Source organism: Leptonychotes weddellii, chromosome 3 (assembly GCF_054177405.1).
Source record: "Leptonychotes weddellii isolate Sample4059 chromosome 3, ASM5417740v2, whole genome shotgun sequence".
In the NCBI taxonomy this organism is placed as follows: Eukaryota; Metazoa; Chordata; class Mammalia; order Carnivora; family Phocidae; genus Leptonychotes; species Leptonychotes weddellii.
This window is the reverse complement of record NC_138371.1, coordinates 115,825,718-115,848,946: the sequence shown is the minus strand read 5'-3', so window position 1 is coordinate 115,848,946 and position 23,229 is coordinate 115,825,718. Positions and strand designations below refer to the sequence as shown.

Sequence of the window (23,229 nt, the reverse complement as noted above, 5' to 3'; positions counted from 1 at the left end):
TTCTAAAGAAGCTGTACCATTTTGCATTCCCACCTGCATTGTATGAGAGTTTCTATTGCTCCACATCATCATTGGCATTTGGTATTTTCAGTGTTGTGGATTTTGGCCGTTCTCATAGATGAGTAATGGTATCTCCTTGTTGTTTTAATTTGCATTTCCCTGATGACACATGATGTGGAGCATTTTCTCATATGCTTATTTTTCATCCATATATCTTCTTTGATGAGGTATTTGTTAAGATCTTTGGTCCATTTTTAAATCAGGTTGTTGTTGAGTTTTAAGAGTTCTTTGTGGGGGCGCCTGGGTGGCTCAGTTGGTTAAGTGGCTGCCTTCGGCTCAGGTCATGATCCCAGGGTCCTGGGATCGAGCCCCACATCGGGCTCCCTGCTCGGCGGGGAGCCTGCTTCTCCCTCTCCCTCTGTCTGCCTCTCTGCCTACTTGTTCTCTCTATCTCTCTGTGAAATAAATAAATAAAATCTTTAAAAAAAAAAAGTTCTTGTGTATTTTAGGTAACAGTCCATTATCAGATGTGTGTTTTGCAAATATTTTCTCCTAGTGTGTGGCTTGTCTTCTAATTCTCTTGGCATTGTCTTTCACAGAGCAAAAGTTTTTAATTTTAATGAAGACCAGCTTATTTATTATTTCTTTCATGGATAGAACCTTTGGTGTTGTATCTAAAAAAGTATCACCATACCCAAGGTCATCTAAGTTTTCTCTTATGTCATCTTCCAGGAGGTATATATTTTTGCATTTTATTTTATTTTTTTTAAAGATTTTATTTATTTATTTATTTGAGAGGGAAAGAGAGCATGAGCGGGGGCAGGGGCAGAGGGAGTGGGAGAAGTAGGCTCCCCACGGAGCAGGGAACCGAATGCTGGGCTTGATCCTAGGACCCTGGGATCATGACCTGAGCCGAAGGCCAAGGCTTAACCGACTGAGCCACCCAGGCGCCCCTAGTTTTGCATTTTACATTTATCCCTGTTATCCACTTTGGGTTAATTTTTGTGAAGGGTGTAGTCTAGATTCGTTTCTTTGCATGTGGATATCCAGTTGTTCTGGCACCATTTGTTGAAGAAACTGTCTTTGCTCCATGGCATTGCCTTTGTTCCTTTGTCAAAGATCAGTTGAAAAAGGATCTATTTGTTCTGGGTGGTCTATTTCTGGGCTTTCTATTCTGTCCTATTTATATATCTATCCTTTTGTTAATACCAATCTTGATTACTGTAGCTTTTTGATAAGTCTTGAAGTTGGTAAACATCAGTCCTCCAATTTTGTTCTTCTTTTTCTTTTTTAAGATTTTATTTATTTATTTGAGATAGAGTGAGAGCAAGCAAGGGAGAAAGAGAGCGTGCGTGCATGAGCTGGGGGGAGGGGCAAAGGGAGAGGGAGAAGCAGACTCCCCACTGAGCAGGGAGCCCAACACTGGGCTTGATCCCAGGATGCTGAGATCATGACCTGAGCTGAAGGCAGCCGCTTAACCGACTGAGTCACCTAGGTGCCCCTGTTCTTCTTGCTCAAAGTCATATTGGCTGTTTGAGCCTTTTGCTTCTTCTATAAACTTTAGAATCAGTTCATCAGTATCCATAAAATAACATGTTGGAATTTTGATTGAGATTGCATTGAATCTATAGATTATGTTGGGAAGAGCTGACATCTTGACAATATTGAGTCTTCCTATCCATGAACATGGAGTATTTTTTCCATTTATTTAGTTCTTTGATTTTGTTCATCATAGTTTTGTAGTTATCCTTATCCAGATCTTACACATAATCTTGTTAGATTTATACCTAAGTATTTCATTTTGGGGGGTGCTAATGTAAATGATATTGTGTTTTTTAATTTCAAATTCTACTTGTTCAGGAGTACCTGAGTGGCTCAGTCACTAAGCGTCTGCCTTCGGCTCAGGTCATGATCCCAGGGTCTAGAAATCATTGACCAAAGAGGTAGCTGGGTTCCTGGGAGAAAGGACCCTATATCAGTCCATGTATGTATCATGACCATATCACCAGTCTTCCTCCAGAAGGGCCTCTGACCACTTATGTGGATGACTGTGCACTGTGGGAAAGGAAACAACCAGACATTTTGAGGTCTGAGTTGACATTGATTCCCCAAATAGGAATCTGTGCCCACCGTCCAAATCATATGTGCCCATAGAGTCCCCTACCCTCACAGTGATCATTTTCTCAGTCCCTGAGTACGTAATTGAACTTATACTTGGCAGTTGAAGTTAACCCCCACACTGGGCCTTCATCTCTGAAGTAAAAACTATCATGATGGGAAAAACCGATTGGAAACTTTAGAACTGTCCCTCTCCCACCCAAGGCCAAAATTGTAAAGCAAAAGCAATTTCTTAACCCAGGGAAGACAGCAGAGATTAGTGCCACAAATAAAAACCTAAGAGATGCAAGGGTCTTAGTGCCTGTCATTACTCTGTTTAAATGGCCAGTTTGGATGTATTGTAGAGGAAGACTGTAAGCCACTGCAGGCTTAACCAATTATTAGCCCCAAGTGCAGCTGCTTTGCCGGATATGGTGTCACTGCTAAAGCAGACTAATAAGTCTTCAGGTGTAGGATATGCAACCACTGACTTGGAGAACGCATTCTTTTTGTGCCAATTAGAAAAGAGGATCAAGAACAGTTTTCGACTTCTGGTTTTGGCTCAATATGCATAGTGCTATCATTACAACAAGAAAAAGGTGAATAATCTGAAACTCAATCACTCAGTGAACTGAGTTTTCAGGGCAAACTCCCATCCTGAAATCTATATAAAACAGACAAATCCAGGTAGTCACTAATATCTGCTTATCTGGAACCGAAGCTGCTAGAAACATAAACTGGTAGGAACACTTAAATAGTGATTTTGATGAATTAATGGAGGAAAAATAGGCAAATCCACTATTAAAGTTGAAGACTTCAGCAGCCACCCTGTCAGTAACTGATAGATCAAAAATGGAGAAAAGTCAATAAAGACATAGTTGACCTGAACAGCAATGTCAGTCAACTCAATCAATTGACATTTATAGAATATTCCATCCAATGACAGAATACAGATTCTTCTCAAGCTTACCTGTCACATTCACCAAGGTAAACCATATAAGACTCTCAGCTCCATGAGGACAGGGTCTGTGTTTATAATTCTCACTGTGGTATCCTTAGCACAATGTCTGGCACATAGGAGCTGCTTGATGAATATATTTTGAATAAATGAATGAATTGTAAAATTAGGTGATAAGACAAGGAATTTAGTCAGGATAGGAATAGTAGCGAGATACAGTCTAACACAAAGAATATTTAAGCTTTAGGGGTGCCTGGGTGGCTCAGTCGATTGGGCGTCTGACTTGATTTCAGCTCAGGTCAAGATCTCAGGGTTGTGAGATGGTGGTGCCCCATATCAAGCTCTGCGCTCAGTGCTGAGTTGGCTTGAGATTCTCTCCCTCTCCCTCTGCCCTTCCCACTCCCCCACCGCACCCTGCCCACCCCAACCAGTTCACGCTCTCAATAAATAAATAAATAATAAAAATAAGTAAGTAAATAAATAAATTTAAGCTGCAAAGCTCAGAACTGCAAATCCACATCAATAAATAACATAAAACATCCTTTGTCATAGAAATTGCCACTTAATTAGTATTCCTAACCCCCTGCTCTCATCATGCCACTTGTTTAATAATTTCCGATAGCTCCCAGGGTTTAGCTTCCTGAGCCTGGCAGTCTAAGTCTTCTATAACCAGGTCCTTCCTTATTTATCTTACCTTATCTCTTATTTATTGCTCAGATATCTTGCTTTAGCTCTATCATTACCACTAAGTAATCATTTGACTCAAGTCTTTGATCAGTATATAGCTCCCCTTCTCCCTCTTTTTTGCCCATTCAGATCCTTCCTCTTTGGGGGATCCTGAGTGCTCTAGCCCATGTTGATCAGCCTCTTTCAAAAACTTGTGAGCATTTATTGTCTGTGTTTCACATATTGGCATTTAGTCATGTATTGCCTTGAATTTTACCTATTTCATATGTATGTTTCTTGTATGAATTTCTAGAGTTTTGGGTCATATCTCATTCAGGTCATCTTTAATATAAAAATAATTTATATTCCTGTAGTTTATTGATAAGCTAATTTCTTTTAGAACTTAGAGTGCATTTTCCCATTGAAACAATATTAAAAAGAGTTAGATTCTCTTTTACATTTATAAAAATGTATTTAAGAAATGATGTAACTAAACCATGTTACTATGGTGGACTAAGCTTGGAATTCTCCTAGCAAGGGTCTATACAGCAAAATTTTGAACTACTTCCATCACTCCTTGATTATTTCTTCAAAAACTCTTCATACTTGAGCAGTGGTTTATTTCATAAGGGTTTAATTTTCTATAAGATAACTCAGTTTAACCTCTTAAATTTGTGGGGCTTTCATGGACTTTCTTCTGGAGCAAGTTTGTATTTGGGGGAGGGGGACTGCAGGCCATTTATGACACCAGTGCATGGTTTTCAAAGACAAATAAAGCCTGCCTGCGAAATATCACCCAGTTATGTTTTAATGGTAACCAAATATGCATAGTGGAGAATTGTCATAACCAAGAGATTTGTATTATCACTGGTGTTATTTTTAGAGACAAGAACTTGCCTTGTTTCAGCTGACCTAATTATTCTGTTGATACAATTTTTTATATTCTAATAAGTGTGAACAAGTATCTAGGAGAGAAAATAAGTTTTTAGAGAATTAGCTGTTTTTCAGGAGGAGGGTATGAGCTCTAAAATATCTTGCAGTTTTGCTTTGTGAAGATTTAAATCAGCTGCTTCTCTTTTTCTTTAAATGTTTCTTTTAATAACTTAAGTGACCTAAATCATGACCAACAAGGGTTATGTAGAATTCAGTTTAGAGATTTTTTAATGTTAATGTGGTAATGTGTAAGAATATGAGAAATAATTGGAGTTACTGCAAATAACTAGCTATTGGTTTAAGGATTAAATTTTTAAACTAAATTGCTGTAATGCAGTATTGCTCTGGCATTTGGCTAAACCTCTACTCAGCTCCAGCTATTTGTGATGAATGGTATTTGGCTTGAGGTCTTAGTTTCCAGAACTGTCCTACCCTGCAATATTTTCTCAATTCTCCTGGTCATCAACTTTATTGTCTGTTCTTCTACTGTACTATTATTATACTGGAATCAGTCATATGAAAAATATATAATAATATTGTTTAGCATGTGTGGCCTTTGGAGTCAGATTACCTGGGTTCTTTTTTTTTTTTAGATTTTATTTTTAAGTAATCTCTACATCCAACATGGGGCTTGAGATCAAGAGTCTCATGCTCCACTGACTGAGCCAGCCAGGCACCCCAAACTACCTGGCTTCTAATTCCAGCTCTACCATTTATTAGCTGTGTGTCTTTGGACCACTTACTTAACATCCAGCAGATGCAATTTTCTCAACAGTAAAATGGAAATAAATATATTAGCCATCTTCCTGGCTTTTATAAGGATTAAATGAAATAGTCTATGGAAAGCACTTAGCACAAGTACAGACTTGGAATACTGTTAGGGTTAAATAAATATTGTAATTATTATTATTGCTATTACTTAAAAGGTACATATTATAGAATTTGAAGTCACAGAATGTTATGAGGTAGGCATTTGCCAGTGAAGAAATTTCTTACTGTTATTTAGAACATGAGTACATGTAAAAATTTACTATTTATACTTTCAGGAATACTTAAATACATTACTTAAACAGCTAGGAAAAGAGAAAAGAAGCCTTGAAAATCAAGTGAAAGACTGTGCACTGAGACTGGAACAAGAATCAAAGGTTTGTTTTTATTCTGTACTAGACATTTCTTTGTAACTGCCATTATTTTTAGTATGTTATCTACAAACCTACTATATTGTTATCACAAAATACTTAAAAAACTATTTCCTACACTATTTTAAAAAACAGCATAGGCATAAACTTGACTTAGTAATAGTCTTGCTAATATTGCAAATCCTCTCTGATGTTGGATTCTTTTTTTTTTTTTTAAGATTTTATTTATTTATTTGAGAGAGAGAATGAGAGAGAGAGAGCACATGAGAGGGGGGAGGGTCAGAGGGAGAAGCAGACTCCCTGCTGAGCAGGGAGCCCGATGCGGGACTCGATCCTGGGACTCCAGGATCATGACCTGAGCTGAAGGCAGTCGCTTAACCAACTAGCCACCAAGGTGCCCTGGATTCTTTACTTATGTATTTTTCCTCTAGGCTTACCACAAGACCAACAATGAGCGCCGTAGATACCTAGCTGAAATGTCTCAGGTAACTTTTGTTGTCTTACTTCCAAATTTTAAGAGTTTCCTCTTACTGTAAATTACATTTTTCACTTTTCTAGGCTTTTGATTGGTTTGGTTTGATAAACAAACATATGTTGGAATTATGGGAGAAAATGTACCAAGTTTCTAAATATGGAAGGTGAAAAGGAAAATTTATAGGTTTTATAAAAAGGTAACAAGGAGATAAAAGTTTCCCAGATTAAGGGAATATTTTGCATATTTGCTTCCTTAGTTATCCTTTTAGTTTGATCTATAATTTCTAGAATTCAAGCAAATAAGCAGTTATCCCTCTGTTATCATGAAATTCATGACATATTATGTCATAATTATTCACAGTGAGGCCTAAGATACTGCACTATTACTAGAAAGGGTGTACTTACAATACAAGATAGGAAAGTGTGTACACACAAATGATAGGACAGGAAAGTGATCAGTAAATTATGAATGATGTTGCACATATTTTCCATAGTTTTTCATTTGCTTTTCAGTTTTATTTTTGATGATGTTAGTATTACTGAGTTTTTATTTTGATGTTGTCAGAGCCAATTTTTATTTATGGCTTCTGATGTCATAGTTTAAAAGTCTTCATCTCAATGTTTCATAACATTTATCACATTTTTTTTTAGTACTTGGCTAAATGTTTTACATTTAAATATTTAATCCTTGTTAGCTTTATTTTGATATATGTTTTAAAATCAGGATATGAGTTTAGTTTTCAATGCACATTATCTAAATGGAAGTGTCCAAAGAGCAGTTGGATATATGAATCTCAGGGTAGAAAAGATAAAAATTGGAGATATAGACATGGAAATTATTAGCATAGATAGTAAATGAAGCCATATGAATGAATGAAATGCATCAGGGAGAGTATACAGGGTGAAAAGAAAAGATAGTTTAGAATATAGCTCTGAAGAGTTTCAAAGGGATGGTCAGGGGAGGAAGGGCCAAGAGGTAGGTTGGAGTCTTCAGGACATTAACTAGGTGAGGCAAGGAAGTAGAGGACCTTGAGGGCTGGGTTTGCCATAAAGATAGTCTGCTAATCACTGATCTGGTATTTCCAGAGGATCAATGAAAGGGAGCAAACTCAGAGAACCATGAAAGGATGGAGAGGAAGGGAGTTAGGATTGGGGCTTGGAGCTGATAAGGGAATGTATAGAACAATTTTGGAATGAAAGTCAGGGCAGTGGTGGGTAAAGGGAGGCTTAGACTTCTTTTTTTTTTTTTTTCTAGTAGTGACTAAGATTCAGTTAGGAAATTGAGACAAAATAGAATCGCTCCTGGGGCGCCTGGGTGGCTCACTCATTAAGCATCTGCCCTTGGCTCGGGTCATGATCCCAGGGTCCTGGGATCAAGCCCCGCATTGGGCTCCCTGCTCAGCAGGAAGCCTGCTTCTCCCTCTCCCGGAGCCTGCTTGTGTTCCCTCTCTGTGTCTCTCTCTGTCAAATAAATAAATAAAATCTTAAAAAAAAAAAAAATAGAATCACTCCTGTAGTCTCTTACCCATTAAACAGTCAGTTCACACTTGATGGTCCTGGATACTCAGTTGGCATCACTGCCAACTGAGGCAGGCACCCTCATGCCTTTCCTTAGACCATGACTCCACCTGGAATATGCTGCTTTTCATATGTGCCAATTCTGCTTCCTTCAAGTTCTAGCATAAATGCTAACTGCTTTATAAGACCATGATTTGAGGAAAGACCACAGGTTTTGGAGTCATTTAAATTTGGATTTAAATCCCAGCTTGGTACCTAATTGTGGTGTGAACTTTTGGGGCCTAATTTCTTTCCTTCTTGGTAGAACGGGAAATAATAGTACTGTGTTGCAGGGGATTTGTGAGTGTTTAGAGATGAAAGGTATATAAAGTGCTGAGTAAAATGCCTGGCCCATAATATGTTCTAAATTCTAGTAAGTGGTGAACATTATTTTCCTGTTTTCTTTCCTGATCTCCCTAGCCTCTCTCTCTGTCACAGGGGCATTAGAATTTCTACTTGCCTCAGCCTTCCTCCTTTAGCTTTATTTGTTTATCTGAAAAATTCACTAAGGTGAAATAGGTTCTACTCTGATTATACAGGATCACTGAACATACAATCAAAGCCTATTTTAACAGCTTCCCAGGAAGATGTTAATCCTGTTCCCCAGTATAAATGTTAATAAGGATTTTCACTCTAGAATGAATTGTTAATCTTTATAGTCAAAGATGGTTCTGACCATGTGGATATTAGGGTGATGGGAAAGGTCAGCAGATGATCTGCAGTTCTTCCATGCTGAATACATAAATAATTGATTCTTAGGTAGATAACTAGAGCTATTTGCTGAGGCTGCTGTTTATACTTCTGCTATCTTCACTGTTTTGAATGAAACTGTGAGTTTCCATATCTCAGGATTTTTCTAATTTATGCAATATGTGTACAGTATGGACATTGAGTTGTAAGAATATATAGGTTTGTTGCATTACTTAAAAGTCAGGCAGAGGAGAAAACCGCTTTTGGGTTGAGCTGCCGGTCATCCACGAGGTTCTCTGAGTTTGCTCCCAAGCGCATCTGCAATTCAAAATGTCGCACCCATCTGCTCAAACTAAGCTCTCCAACCCCAGTAACCCCAGAGTCTTATTTGTCGGAGGGGATTGAGTTGGTTGAATTGTCTTAGAATTGTTTGCAGATATTGTACCCAAAACTGCAGAAAATTTTCGTGTATTGTATACAGGAGAAAAAGGCATTGGACCCACCACTGGGAAACCTCTCCATTTCAAAGGATGCCCTTTCCATCAAATTATTAAGAAATTTATGATTCAGGGTCGCCTGGGTGGCTCAGCCAGTTAAGCGTCTGCCTTCGGCTCAGGTCATGATCCCAGGGTCCTGGGATCGAGCCCCGCATCGGGCTCCCTGCTCCGCAGGAAGCCTGCTTCTCCCTCTCCCACTCCCCATTTGTGTTCCCTCTCTCGCTGTGTCTCTCTCTGTCAAATAAATAAATAAAATCTTTAAAAAAAAAAAAAAGAAATTTATGATTCATGGTGGATACTTCTCAAATCAAAATGGGACAGGTGGAAAAAGTATTTATGGTGAAAAATTTGACGATAAAAATTGCGATTATAAGCATGATCAGGAAGGTTTATTGAGCATGGCAAATGCAGGCTGCAATACAAATGGTTCTCAATTCTTTATCACAACAGTCCCGACTCCTCACTTGGATGGGAAACATGTGGTATTTGGCCAAGTAATTAAAGGAATGGGTGTGGCAAGGATACTGGAAAATGTAGAAGTGAAAGGTGAAAAACCTGCCAAATTGTGTGTTATTGCAGAATGCGGAGAATTGAAGGAAGGGGATGATTGGGGCATATTCCCAAAAGATGGCTCTGGTGACAGTCACCCAGACTTCCGTGAGGATGCAGATATAGATTTAAAAGATGTAAATAAAATTTTACTAATAACAGAAGATGTAAAAAATATTGGAAATATTTTTTTCAGATCTCAGAACTGGGAGATGGCCATTAAAAAATATACAAAAGTTTTAAGATATGTGGAAGGTTCAAAAGCTACTATTGAGCAAGCAGATAGATCGAAGCTGCAACCTATAGTTTTAAGCTGCGTGGTGAATATTGGTGCTTGTAAACTGAAGATGTCAAATTGGCAGGGAGCAATCGACAGTTGTTTGGAGGCTCTTGGAATAGACCCATCCAATACCAAAGCATTGTACCGTAGAGCTCAAGGATGGCAAGGATTAAAAGAATACGATCAAGCATTGGCTGATCTTAAGAAAGCTCAGGAGATAGCACCGGAAGATAAAGCTATCCAGGCAGAATTGCTGAAAGTCAAACAAAAGATAAAAGCACAAAAAGATAAAGAGAAGGCAGCGTATGCAAAAATATTTGCCTAGTAAGAAGTTCGGTTTTACTTAAATATGCATTGATTGTTATATAAAGGCAATAAGAAAATTTAAAGGTTTTTGTTAGTTATATATGGTCCCTGATGTCCCACTCTTAATAAAACATTGTTACAAAAAAAAAAAAGAAAAGTCAGGCAGAAAGTCTGACTAGAACTTGTAACACATAATAAACTTAAGCTCTGTTTCCATAAATGTGGAATTTTAGCAGTAGATCTGAGACACTATTGAATATAATGCTTTGGTTTACAGATAATGAACCTGAGGCTGTTCTGTTTCATTGTCAGGCAATTCTAATTATTAGAATTGTTAAAGCATCATGTAATTCTCCTTATTCTCCTTCCTTAAAACGTATTGGTTTTAGTTTCTTCCACTGAAGAACACAGGACAATTCTATATGTCTCCTCTGTGACAGCTTCTCAAAGATATGAAAACAACCCTTAAGTGTTTCCATAGTTTTTTTCCCTAAGCTAAAATATTAAATTATCACAAAAGTTACACTAGCAGTTCCTTATGTCATAGATTCCAGACTATCCAGCTCTTTCTGTTGTCTTTTTGGACAACTCTATTTTATTATTATTCATTTGAAAATAGAGCTCCCAGATTTATTTTTATTTTCTTTTTAAAAGATTTTATTTATTTATTTATTTATTTATTTATTTATTTATTTATTAAATAAAGATTAAAATCTTGCCCCCACCATGCTCAATTTTTTCTCCTCTGCTGCCTGAGCAATCATTCTGAAATACAGATACAGTGTTGTTCCCTACTTTTTTAAAAAGATTTATTTAGGGGCACTTGGGTGGCTCAGTCAGTTAAGCGTCTGCCTTTGGCTCAGGTCATGATCCCAGGGTCCTGGGATTGAGTTCCGCATCAGGCTCCTTGCTCAGCGGGGAGTCTGCTTCTCCCTCTCCCTCTGCTGCTCCCCCTGCTTGTGCTTGCTCTCTCTCTCTCTGACAAATAAATAAAATAAAATCTTAAAAAAAAATAAAGATTTATTTATTTATTTGAGGGGGGAGGGGCAGAGAGAGAGGGAGTGAATCCCCAAGCAAACTCCCCGCCGAGCATGGAGCCCGACTTGGGGCTGGATCCTAGGACCCTGAGATCAGTACCTGAGCCGAAATCAAAAGTTGGACGCTTAACTGACTGAGCCACCCAGGAGCTCTGGTGATGTTCCCTATTTAAAGCCTTCAGTGACTTTGCATTGTCCAAAGGATTTCAGCAAAGCTCAGTGTAGTCTACAAGATCCTTTCCAATACCTGCCTTTCCAGCTGTGTCCCTACTTACATCATGTATTGCAGCCAGACCAAAGATATATGTGGTCCCTGCATATGTCATGCTGTCTTATACTGGTAGGCCCTTCCTGCTCCTTCTGCCTGGAATGTCCTTTCCTTAGCTCTTAATTGGCTACTCTTCCAGGCCCCCTATGGCTTGAACTAGCATCTGCCTTATGCTTACAAAGCACCTGTGCAAACCTCTGCCAAGGCAGTGAATTGTATAATCTATGTATTATACTCCAATAGATTGTAAGAACTGTGACTTATCTTTGTGCCCCAGTGCTAAACTGGAGGTGGCACATAGTGGTTGCTCAATAGCATTTACTGAGTGAATAAATGAGTGAATTCCATCTGGTCCAATGTGCCCAAAATTGTCCCACTTAGCAAAGATGATCTAACATCTTCACAAAGATGCTCATCTCTTCCACCAAAATAAAACAGAAACCAACTTTTATTTTACCCCATATTTTTTTTGTTTTTAAAGATTTTATTTATTTATTTGACAGAGAGAGAGAGAGCACAAGTAGGCAGAGTGGCAGGCAGAGGGAGAGGGAGAAGCAGGCTCTCCATTGAGCAGGGAGCCAGACGTGGGGCTCAATCTCAGGACCCCAGGATCATGACCTGAGCTGAAGGCAGCCGCTTAACTGACTGAGCCACCCAGGTGCCCCTATTTTACCCTGTCTTAATAAAACTACTACCTTAGCTTTTCTTTTCTCAGTCAAACTTCGTGCAAGGGTGGATATACTCACTGCTTTGCTTTTAGTCTTAGACCTCTTTCAATTCCTTTCTGACCCCCAGCACTGGGCTCTGGCACAGTTTACTTTTCAACATAATGACCTCTTTTCAAACCTCCTGGTAGTGTAGACATCTCTGAGGCATTTCATATTGCTAACTATGCTCACTTTTTGAATATCACCCACCTCATGACTTCCATGCCAGTATTTTTTCCTGTTTTCCTATTTTTTAAGGGATGGCCTTTAGTAATTCTCCTACCCCTTAAAAGTTGCTTTCTCAAGTTTTTATCATCAACTCTCTTACTTCTCTCTGTGTTCTTACTGAATGATCTCATTTACCCATGTCTTCAATGCCATCTCTAAGGTCACCAGCCTCAACTGTTCCTGTACTGGGAATTTTATTTATACCACCTACAGAAAGTCTCTACTTTTGTATCACAGAAGTATCTCAAAACAAACAAAAATGAAAGTATGATCTTGTTTTTCCATTTCCACTTCTATTGTCATATCTTTCTTAATGGCAGAGTGTATGTATTATTTATATTCAGTGTCTGTTATGAAAACTTTTAATGATCTTTATACCACAAAGATGATATGATTTTCACAATTTCCTCTATATTTATTTTAAAAATCACATGGAATGTAGGGTTGAGATAAAGGAGTTTCCATAATCTTTAGAAACCTCTTAATACTAGAGAAGGCCATAATTTCCCATTATTCTTTATCTTCTCTTATGCATACCACTTAAGGGCCTGGTTATAAAAGAGTTAATTGAGAATGGACTGTTCCTCTTATCTCCAAAATCAGTCATGAAATAAGAGGACAAATGCTCAAATGTTTGTATTTCAGGTCTCTGACTCATACCAAGTTTCTAAAAGGCAACAACAGATGGATCAACTGCCTAGAATGAAAGAGAAGCTAGTGAAACTGTAAGTCTAACTATATCTTTCGTTTCTAATTAATTATATTTGCATGTGAATGATACTGACAAAACAGGTGTCCATTATATTTTGGAAGTTGAACTTCTAGATTTTATAGCAATGATATAAAATAAAAGACAGATGGTAAAAGAACTATAAGAAATTTATGCTCTCTATTCACTATTTATATACACTTTTGTAGATCCCAAGAATATGTTTTGTCTTCCAACAAGGTAAGTTCTTATTTTCTAAGCTAAAACAATACGCTACCCAAGAGGAGCCTAAATCTACACCATTAACAATATAAATACAATTAAATTACCAGCCTTAACTTTTTTACAGACGAAATATAGACACTGAAATTAGTGTAGAAGACAGTGCAGCACCAGTGGAAAACTGTGTTTTCCAATGCAAACAAAAGTAATTTAGGATGAATAAAGAACAGAGGAATGTTTTATGGGTTTAGGAGGTTATATCTACACATAATTTTTCCTGTTCTATACTAAGTACAGAATAATTAGCCAAGCAATCCTTGTCTTATATAACCTTTTCTATGTAGGTGAATATATTCATATATAACTTAACAATATCAAAAGAGTAAACCAGGATATAAATTAGCTATAAGTCAGAATTATTTTCAAATACAGGCATAAAAGGTATATGCAATATAGCAAGTGTTTTTGGTGGAGATTCATGGGATAGCAACATTTTGTCCAATATATGGCTAGATGGATAAAAGTGTGTTCTTCCTTGAGTAGTCATAAATATTTTAAATTATAACTTATTATCCTGTACATTTAATATCAATAGAAATATAGTGAAAACATTAAGTTCTGGAAAATGACTTCCCTCTGAAAACTATTATACCTCTGTCCTGGGGCGCCCCAAGACCAGTCCCATGTTCAGTGATTTGCTAGAACAACACACAGGACTCAGCATATATTTGTGCATACAGCTTGGATATATTACAGCCAGAGGATACAAAGAAAAATCATCAAAGGAAAAAGGTGTATGGGGTGAAGTTTGGAGGAAACTAGGCACAAGCTTCTAAAAGTCCTCTAGTGCAGTCACATAGGACATACTTTGCTCCTCCAGCAGTAGGTCGTGGAACAATGTGTGACAACACATGAAATTTGATCTTCCAGGGAAATTCATTAGATACTTAGTACCCACGTTTTTTACCGGGGGCCAGTCGTGTAGGTATCGTGTAGTTACCCTTTGCTTAGCACATACCAAATTCCAGACTTCCAGAAGGAAAACATGTTCACAGAAACCATATTGTTTGTATAGTTTAAGTACAGTAAGCCATTCTTTTTCATTTAAGGAAAATTTTATATCAGTGTAGGGAACTTTTTATCACTAAGTTCCCAGACACCAGCCAAGGGCCAACCTTGAAAGAAGGCCTTTCTAGTTTCAGGCTTGCTACAGTAACTCTTTCTGCACAGTCACCCTACATATTTCTTTTTTATTTTTACCATTTATCTTCCAATTAATATTTCTTTTTTATTTTTATATTTATCTTCCAATTATATTTTAGAAAATACCTCTTTTATTCAAATTTGCTTAAATAATGGAGAAATATTTTGAAAATACAAATAAAACTCATTCTACTCATGTATTAACACACATACACATCTATATTATTATACTATAGGTCTGTTAGGGCAGTTTAGTTTTCCACTGATGCTGTTGTAGGTTGGATCTCTCCGGGAGCAGACTCTGAAATGGAAATCAGCATGTAGGAAGTTTACTCTTAAGCATTCTTAGAATGAGTACCTCGAGGAGAAGGGAAGGAAATAGATTTGGGCAGAGAGAATAGGGCTACAGTGCAGCTGCCATCTCATGTTTCAAGCTGATTCATCAGTGAATGAAGTATGGACTTTCTCTTCCTCTGATGGGGTGACCTACCCTGAGAATCAGAGCCCAGTTTGTCATATCCTTTCCAGGCCATGTTATAAATGGTTCTCATCCACATAACTGTCAAATTGGGCAAGGTGGTACTAAAAGACACTCAAGTAGATGACCTGGATGCCAAACCCATTCTTCCTTGCCCCCTGCTATATCATCCTGATGATCAGTTTCTCTTTAGGGCCCTCCATGCTGTAGGTCTGAACTGAGCTGGAGGTACTAGTGCATCACAAGATTACTGAGCAGGTATCCCAGACCACATCATCCACCTGCTCAGTAAGCTTGTCTGTGCCCTCTGGCACTGCACATCTTGGTCTTGGATATGTCACTTCCATCCTTGGTAGAACCTAATGTTGAATACAGTGCCTGTCACTTCCATCTTTGGTAGAGCCTAATGTTGAATACAGTGCCTGGCATAAATAAATAGGTGTTTACTAATTTTTTAATGAATGCATGAGTGAATTAATGGTCATACAAATGGGAAAAAAAACTCTCCACTTTCTGGAAATATTAATAAACCAAATAACTCAAATAATACAAACATTTCTATATACCTATAACCTTCCAAATTAGGTATATATAATTGGTCTACTTTAAAGTATTGTTGTTCTGAGTTATTGCCTCAACTCTGGAACTTAGTACACTTTTTGATTCAAGTTTTAGTCTTTAAACCAAGTTTTAGTGTTAAGTACCTCACAGAGGAGGATATCCAAATGGCCAATGGACTCAAACACCATTACTTATTCAGTGGAATGCAAGTTAAAATTATGAGAGGCCACCACAAATTTTAAAGATTGATGATTCCAAGTGTTGTCAAAGATATGAACTGTAAATTTATGCAACCACTTTGGAATAGTGTTTAATATTACTTCCTACATTTAGCTGATCATATACCTACTCTATAACCCAACAGTTGCACTCTTAGTTATATACCTAACAGAATGTTGCATATATTTATACCAAAGAAAACCTGTGCAAGAATGTTCGTAACAGCTTTATTCATAACAACCATAAACTGAATTCAAATATCTATCAGTAGCAGATCAGATAAAATTTTTTGAGAGATATATATTCATACATATATGATATTCTTATATAAAAACAAATATTCATATATTTATGAATAGTAACATGAATATATTATAAATATATATGAATAATAACAACAATAAAAACAAACTACAGTTCACACAACATCATGGATAATTATAACAGTTTTGTGGAAAGGAGGCCAGAAATAAAAGAATACATATAATATGATTCTATTTATATGATGTTCAAAGACAGGCACAACTAAACTGTGTTGTCAGAAGACAGGATAGTGGTTACCAATGGGAAGGAGAAGGGGAATGATAATTGGGAGGAGCACAAGGTCTTCCAATGTGATGGCAATGTTCTGTTTGTTGACCTGGGTGTGGTTACATGAGTATTTGCTTTATTATAAAGCAAATCTTACATCTCTATTTTGTGCACTCTACTATATGTGGTATACTTAAAGCAATGTTTTAGAAATCAAGTTTTAGTGGCATTTAATGTTTGCTTTAGTTGATATTCTTACATATGCTAATGTTAAATATTGACTTCTGGAGTTTTCCTATGTTCGGAATAAATGAGAGCATTAGAAAATACCCACATGGGGTACCTGGGTGGCTCATTTGGTTGAGTGTCCTACTCTAGATTTCAGCTCAGGTCATGATCTCACCGTCATGAGATCAAGCCCTGCATCGGGCTATGCACTGGGCATGGAGCCTGCTTAGAATTCTCTCTCCCTCTCCTTCCGCCCCTCCCCCCACCCCGCTCACATGCATGCTCTTTCTCCTTCTCTTAGAAAGAAAAGAAAGAAAGAAAGAAAAAAGAAAGAAAATACCCATTTGACTGTGATATACTATTAAAAAAATCTTTCAAAGAGGGATATTGAATATTAGCTATTGCATATATTCCTACTTTGTGAAACCATAGTCACAAAATGAACAAGATATCTATACTGCTATTAAAAGATGTATTCTAGAGATTCTTACATATACTTATTTGAAAAAAGAATATGGGGCACATGGCTGGATCAGTGACTGGAGCTTGCAACTCTTGAACTCAGGGTTTTAAGTTCAAACCCCACATTGGGTGTACAGATTACCTAAAAATAAAATCTTAAAAGGATAAATAAGAGATAATCATCTTTAAGATAAATAGGAGAAATCATCTCCTTAGGATGAGGTTTGGAAGTTGCCAAGTTAATAGGTAACCTTATGACTATGATTATGGCATGTATTAACTATAAAATATCATATTCCTTCAAGCAAAGACTTCAAAAGCTGAGACCACAAGCAGTGGTTCCTAAACGTAGAAAACCATAATTTTTTTTTTCCTTTAGTGTGAACATCCTCATTTTTTTTTTCCTTAGAAGTGTTCTAGAGTGATTAAAAGCTCTAAAGAAGAAAATAAGACAACCCTTAGTGCCCTAGAATCACAGGACCTGAGGGAAATTGATTCTGGGACTCATTAAGAGACAGATTGTTTAGGGAACCCCCTTTTGATAAGAAAAGCAGCTAGAGTAGAGAAGACACAACCAAAATATCCAACATTAAGGGAATAATTCAGTTAACTATGATGATATTATATATAAAGTTACAAAAAATTATATTCTAGGAAAATATATAATTGACACAGGAAAATTTTTACCTATAGTAGTAATTAAAAATTATAATACAAAATAGTATAGTGAGATTATGGATAATTTATATTTTCTGGTATTTTCTATAAGAATATGTGTACTTTTAACACAACTTATAAAGCACCCAGCTCATAAAGGGCATTCAAGATATGGCACTGTTTTTATAAGGTTCCATTGGTTCTACTAAGGGAAGAACAATGAAGATTTTAAATAAACATAGAAAAAACCTAAACCTTGATAACATCATTTGGGACTAGATGTATATAGGAAGTCAAGGTAATTATTTATGGGATACTTGTGTCTAATTGCTTTAGTGTTTCCATTTGTTTTCCCATCTCACATTTAGGTCTTTCGTCCATTTTGAATTTATTTTTGTGTATGGTGTAAGAAAGTGGTCTAGTTTCATTCTTCTATATGTTGGGTTATCCAAAATTTACCCTTTTAAAGCGAAACTCATTGCTTTTTGGTGTATTCACAAAGTTGCACAACCATCACCGCTATGTGCTTAAAGAACATTTTCATCTCCCTCCAAAACCGCTTTATCCATTAGCATTCACTCTCCATTCCTCCCTCCCCCTAGCCCCTGGCAATTGCTAATCTACTTTCTGTCTCTATAGATTTATTTATTCTTGTTATTTCATATAAATGGAAACAAATAATATGTGGCCTTATGTGCCTGACTTTGTCACTTAGCATAATTTTTCAAGGTTCGTTCATGTAGGAGCATATATCAGTACTTTATTACTTTCTGTGGCTGAATAATATTCCAGTTCTTGGATCTGTCACATTTTGTTTGTCCATTAATCAGTTGGTGGACATTTGGGTTGTTTACGCCTTTTGACCATTGTGAATAATGCTGCTATGAACATTCTTATACAAGTTTTTGTGCATATATGTTTTTAATTCTGTTTGGATATATGCCTTGGAATGGAATTGCTGAGTCAATTGATAACTGTTTTATCTTTTTAAGGAACTGCCAAACTATTTTCCAGAGTGACTGCACCATTTTATTTTCCCTTTAGCAATGTATGAGGGTTCCAGTTTCTCCAAATCTTTATCAACATTTGTTATTGTCCTTTTTTTAGCCATCCCAGTACTTGTGAAGTGGTATCTCATTGTACTTTTGATTTGTACTTCCCCAAAGACTAACGATGTTAAGCATCTTTTTGTGTACTTGCTTTCCATTTGTATATCTTCTTTGGAGAAATGTCTGTTCAAGTCATTTGCCCATTTTTTAAAAGATTTTATTTATGTATTTGAGAGAGAGAGAGAAAGCACAAGCAGGGGGAGTGGCAGAAGAGGAGAGAGAAGCAGTCTCCCCACCGAGCAGGGAGCCCAAAGCAGGGCTCCATTCCAGGACCCTAGGATCATGACCTGAGCTGAAGAGAGACACTTAACCTACTGAGCCACCTATGCACCCCCTTCTGCCCGTTTTTAAATTGGGTTGTTGTCTTGTGTTATAAGGGTACTTTATATATTCTGGTTACTAGACCTTATCAGATACATGTTTTGCAAATATTTTCCTACATTCTTTGTTGTTGTTATTTTTTCTTTCTTGATGATGTCCTTTGAAGCACAAAAGTTTTGATTTGGATGAAGGCCAATTGACCTTGGCTTCCTAGGATTTTTTGCCTAATCCAAGAGCACAAAGATTTATACATATGTTTTCTTCTAAGAGTTTTATAGTTTTAGGTCCTTTTTGATTCATTTTTTTTATGATTGCTTTTATTTATTTTTTTAAATTTTATTTTATTATGTTATGTCACCACTGATTCATTTTTGAGTCAATTTTTGTATATAGTGTGAGACTGGGATCCAGTTTCAGTCTTTTGCACGTGTCTATCCCATTGTCCTAGCACCATTTGTTCTAAAGACTATTCTTCTCCATTTGATTGTCCTTGCACCCTTTTAAAAAATCAACCATAAACATACAAGTTTATTTCTAGACTCTCAGTTCTACTCCATTGATTTATAAGTCTGTCCTTATGCCAGTGCCGTGCTGTCTTGATGACTAGGTTTTCACTAAGTTTTGAAATAAGCAAGTGTGATTACTCCAACTTAATTCTTCTTCTTTTTTTTTTTAAGATTTTATTTATTTGAGATAGAGAATAAGAGCATGAGCTAGGAGACAGAGGGAGAGGGAGAAGCAGGCTCCCCACTGAGCAGGGAGCCCTATGCTGGGCTCAATCCCAGGACTCTGGGATCATGACCTGAGCTGAAGGCAGCCCCTCAACTGAGTGAGGCACTCAGGTGCCCTAATTCTTCTTTTTCAAGATTGTTACGGTTATTCAGAGTCCCTTTAATTTCCATATGAATTTTAGGGTCAGTTTTTCAACTTCTTCATAGGAATACCCCAAAGCTGGGGAATGAGGGCTAGGGGAAGTTAAAATGCTACAAAGTTCAGTGTTTTTGCTGAGTTTCAGCTCTGTGTGTGTTGGGCTGTGGGTGTGGTGTGTGATGTGTTTAATAAATTCTCCAGGATTGCTTCAAGTCCTTGGTTAATTTCCAGAGCTCAGAAAAAGTTGCTTCTGACCATTTTTGCCAATTTTTCCATTGCTTTTATAGAGGAAAGAATTTTCTAAAATCGTTCTGTCATTTTTCCTGACATCACTCCCTGAGTAAAATATTTTTGAAAAGCACCTTGCAGGGAATTGAAGCTGACTCTACTCTTAAGTGAGAGTGTGGGGAAGTTGGCTTTATAAAGATATGTAAATCAATAAAGGAAAGATGGTCCCATGGAAATCCAAGAACAGGAATTCCAATATAACTGAGCCCACAGATATTAAAGTGAGTTCAAGGAAGCTTTAAAATCTGAGCAGAACTTCATAGTTCTTCACTTTAGTGGTCTGTCATACAGAAAAGTAGTTAAAGGCATAGACTTTGAACTCAGCCGTTCTGGATTCAAATTCTAGATCCACTTACTAACTGTATAACCTTGTTTTTCCTCATCTATTTAACAGGGCTAATAATAGTATGTACATCATAGGGATTTTGTGAGGTTGATATGAATCAGTTAATAAATAGAATTTAGAACAGTTCCTGACATAAATTATGTGCTTTAAAAATGTTGCTGTTATTACTTCAACTAGTTCAGTCTCTACTTCACTTTTCTTCTCATCATCAACTGCCATCATCACTCTCTATATCTTTTTAATATCACAGACCTTGGTATATCTTAGTTTCAATTTTATTATAATTTTAGGTAACATACTTTGGCTTACTCATGGATCCTGATTTCTTTATTCTCTCTGCCCTGCTTTGTGGCTTCTCTCTATTTTCTTAGCTTTAATTCATATTTCCAGAGGGAGTATCAGAATGGTCTATCTCATCCCTCTTTGGTCAGAGCTTTTTACATTAGGCCACTTTCATGGACTCCTTCCTGGCCTCTTGATTATCTGCCCTTGAGTTGGTTCCTCTCTATCTGTAATGAGATAATATGGTATAATATATGGCTGTTTAGGATGGTACAATAAGCATATGATGTTTTTGTTGTACACAATGATGACTGAAAAAATAATGATTAACACTTCTTTTATTTCAGGGGAAGATATAATCCAGTTAATCGGAAGACAATGAATGCCAAGAGAGGACCAGTAAAAAAGATTACGAGATCAAACCATCTTCCAAAACTCAATCTATAATTCTAGAACTGGGTGGATTTCTATTTCTTCCCTCTTTTCATCTATAATATTCAACTTGTGAAGTTAATGTTGAACACATTTTTCAGGGAATGAAATAGACAAAAAGAGCTATCAAACTTCTCTTTAGCTCCTCTTCCAGAAGTTTGTTCCTTTGTCTGTATGAAAGTAATTTTTTAAGTGATCCTAAAATATCTAATAGCATAGCTTATGATTTAAAAAATATCCTAGGAAGCCTGAAGGTTGGCATTATTACACTTACTTTTAATAATATATCCATAATCTGTGTTGATAGTAACAGTGCTATTATATTTGGTTTCTGTCAGCTGTTATCTGTCAGCTAAAAATGAATTCGTCAAAACATTTTGCTCTTATAGGCCATATCATGTTCAGGTCTTTTAAACCTGGTTTAAACAAAGCTACAAATCAGATGGATTTTGATTTGAACTATCATAGTGTTATGGAAATAGCCTTCAATCAGTAATCAGCTTGGTTATAATTTCTACCCTGCCATGAACTTAGGAGGTCTTGGGCAGGTTCCTTCATCTCATCTTTATTTCCCACATCTATAAAATGATGGAGGCAAATGATATAACTTCTAAGGTTTGTACTTTGCTAGAAAACCAATATTTATTCAACTACAAGGTCCTACTACTTAGCACATAGTGATTTAAATCATTTTATGATGTTTCTTAATTCATAGTGATGGCCTAATTCTTTAGACCAAACATTGCAGTGTTCACAATACTTAAGTCTCAATGTGGAGACAGAGTGAGGAGAGGAGAAGGGTTTGATATAATTTATTGAATTTTTCTATTTATGTTTAGGTTTTGTAACTGTTATCTAGGTTTGGAACATACCTATGATTTATTTGCCCAACTTAATAAGTAAAATTATTGGACTTTATATTTCCAGAAATAACTCACAGCTAACTTAGTTTCCAGCTAATGGTGTTCTCACCTTATATCTGGAACTAAAACTTAACTTCTATTCAGTATCAACAGTAATGAATACTAAATGCATTTCTATAATAACTTTTATAGATATTCACTTTCTTTTTCTAAGGAAGAATTCATAAATTTCATATAGACAAATAATTCTTGTATGTGGCTTTATAAAGTATACAGAAAAACATAAAATAACTTTCTATATATTATTCCAAATGGGAACTATTTGGAAATATCTCCCCTGTTCTTTTTTTTTTTTAAGATTTTATTTATTTATTTGAGAGAGAGAGTGAGACAGGGGTGAGGGACAGAGGGAGAAGCAGATCACTCGCTGAGCAGGGTACCCAATGCGGGGCTTGATCCTGGGACTCTAGGATCATGACCTGAGCTGAAGGTAGACACTTAACCAACTGAGCCACACAGGCGCCCCTATCTCCCCTGTTCTTAAGCTAACTATGGAGATCAGACACCGTGACCCATATTATTAAACAAATATTAGATTTTTAAATCTTATACAGTCTTTCTTAGCATTAGCAGCAAACTGATGACTTAAATTTTCATAATATTTATAATCACAGAGTCATCACTGAAAAATTTATTTCTATCATACAGAGCAAGCCATTGTGAGGATTGGATTTGGAACATTTAAATTTATTTCCATCACTAGGATGGGGTATTAGTTGAATATCTTACTATGGGGACTCTGTCATGTTTAAGTATTAGCTCTGCAGGAGCTACTCTGGGATACTTTACAATGACAGAAAAGGCCTGTCTTAAACAGAGGGATAGGGTAGCATAAAGAACTGATACGGGGGGGCGCCTGGGTGGCTCAGTTGGTTAAGCGACTGCCTTCGGCTCAGGTCGTGATCCTGGAGTCCCGGGATCGAGTCCCATATCAGGCTCCTTGCTCAGCGGGGGGTCTGCTTCTCCCTCTGACCCTCCCCCCTCTCATATGCTCTCTCTCTC

The 23,229-nt window shown here is 36.9% G+C and overlaps 2 protein-coding genes across 3 annotated transcripts in view; both read left to right on the top strand.

The window, feature by feature from the left end:
• Nucleotides 1-23,229, top strand: part of CCDC169 (coiled-coil domain containing 169) — a 48,722-nt gene that overhangs the window by 24,807 nt on the left and 686 nt on the right. The window contains exons 5-9 of one of the 2 annotated variants that reach the window (XM_081814828.1): nucleotides 5,701-5,799; nucleotides 6,225-6,278; nucleotides 13,032-13,111; nucleotides 13,305-13,335; nucleotides 21,220-23,087. In XM_081814828.1, the coding sequence (XP_081670954.1) occupies nucleotides 5,701-5,799; nucleotides 6,225-6,278; nucleotides 13,032-13,111; nucleotides 13,305-13,335; nucleotides 21,220-21,231 (276 nt within the window). In that variant the 3' untranslated portion in view covers nucleotides 21,232-23,087. The remainder of the gene's footprint in view (nucleotides 1-5,700; nucleotides 5,800-6,224; nucleotides 6,279-13,031; nucleotides 13,112-13,304; nucleotides 13,336-21,219; nucleotides 23,088-23,229) is intronic. The other variant, XM_031025887.2, reaches the window with a different exon arrangement.
• LOC102747263 (peptidyl-prolyl cis-trans isomerase D-like) lies at nucleotides 7,740-10,252 on the top strand. The gene is given in 2 exon segments (XM_031025886.2): nucleotides 7,740-9,084; nucleotides 9,302-10,252. Coding segments are annotated over 2 exon segments (1,104 nt in total). The 5' UTR covers nucleotides 7,740-8,844; the 3' UTR covers nucleotides 10,166-10,252.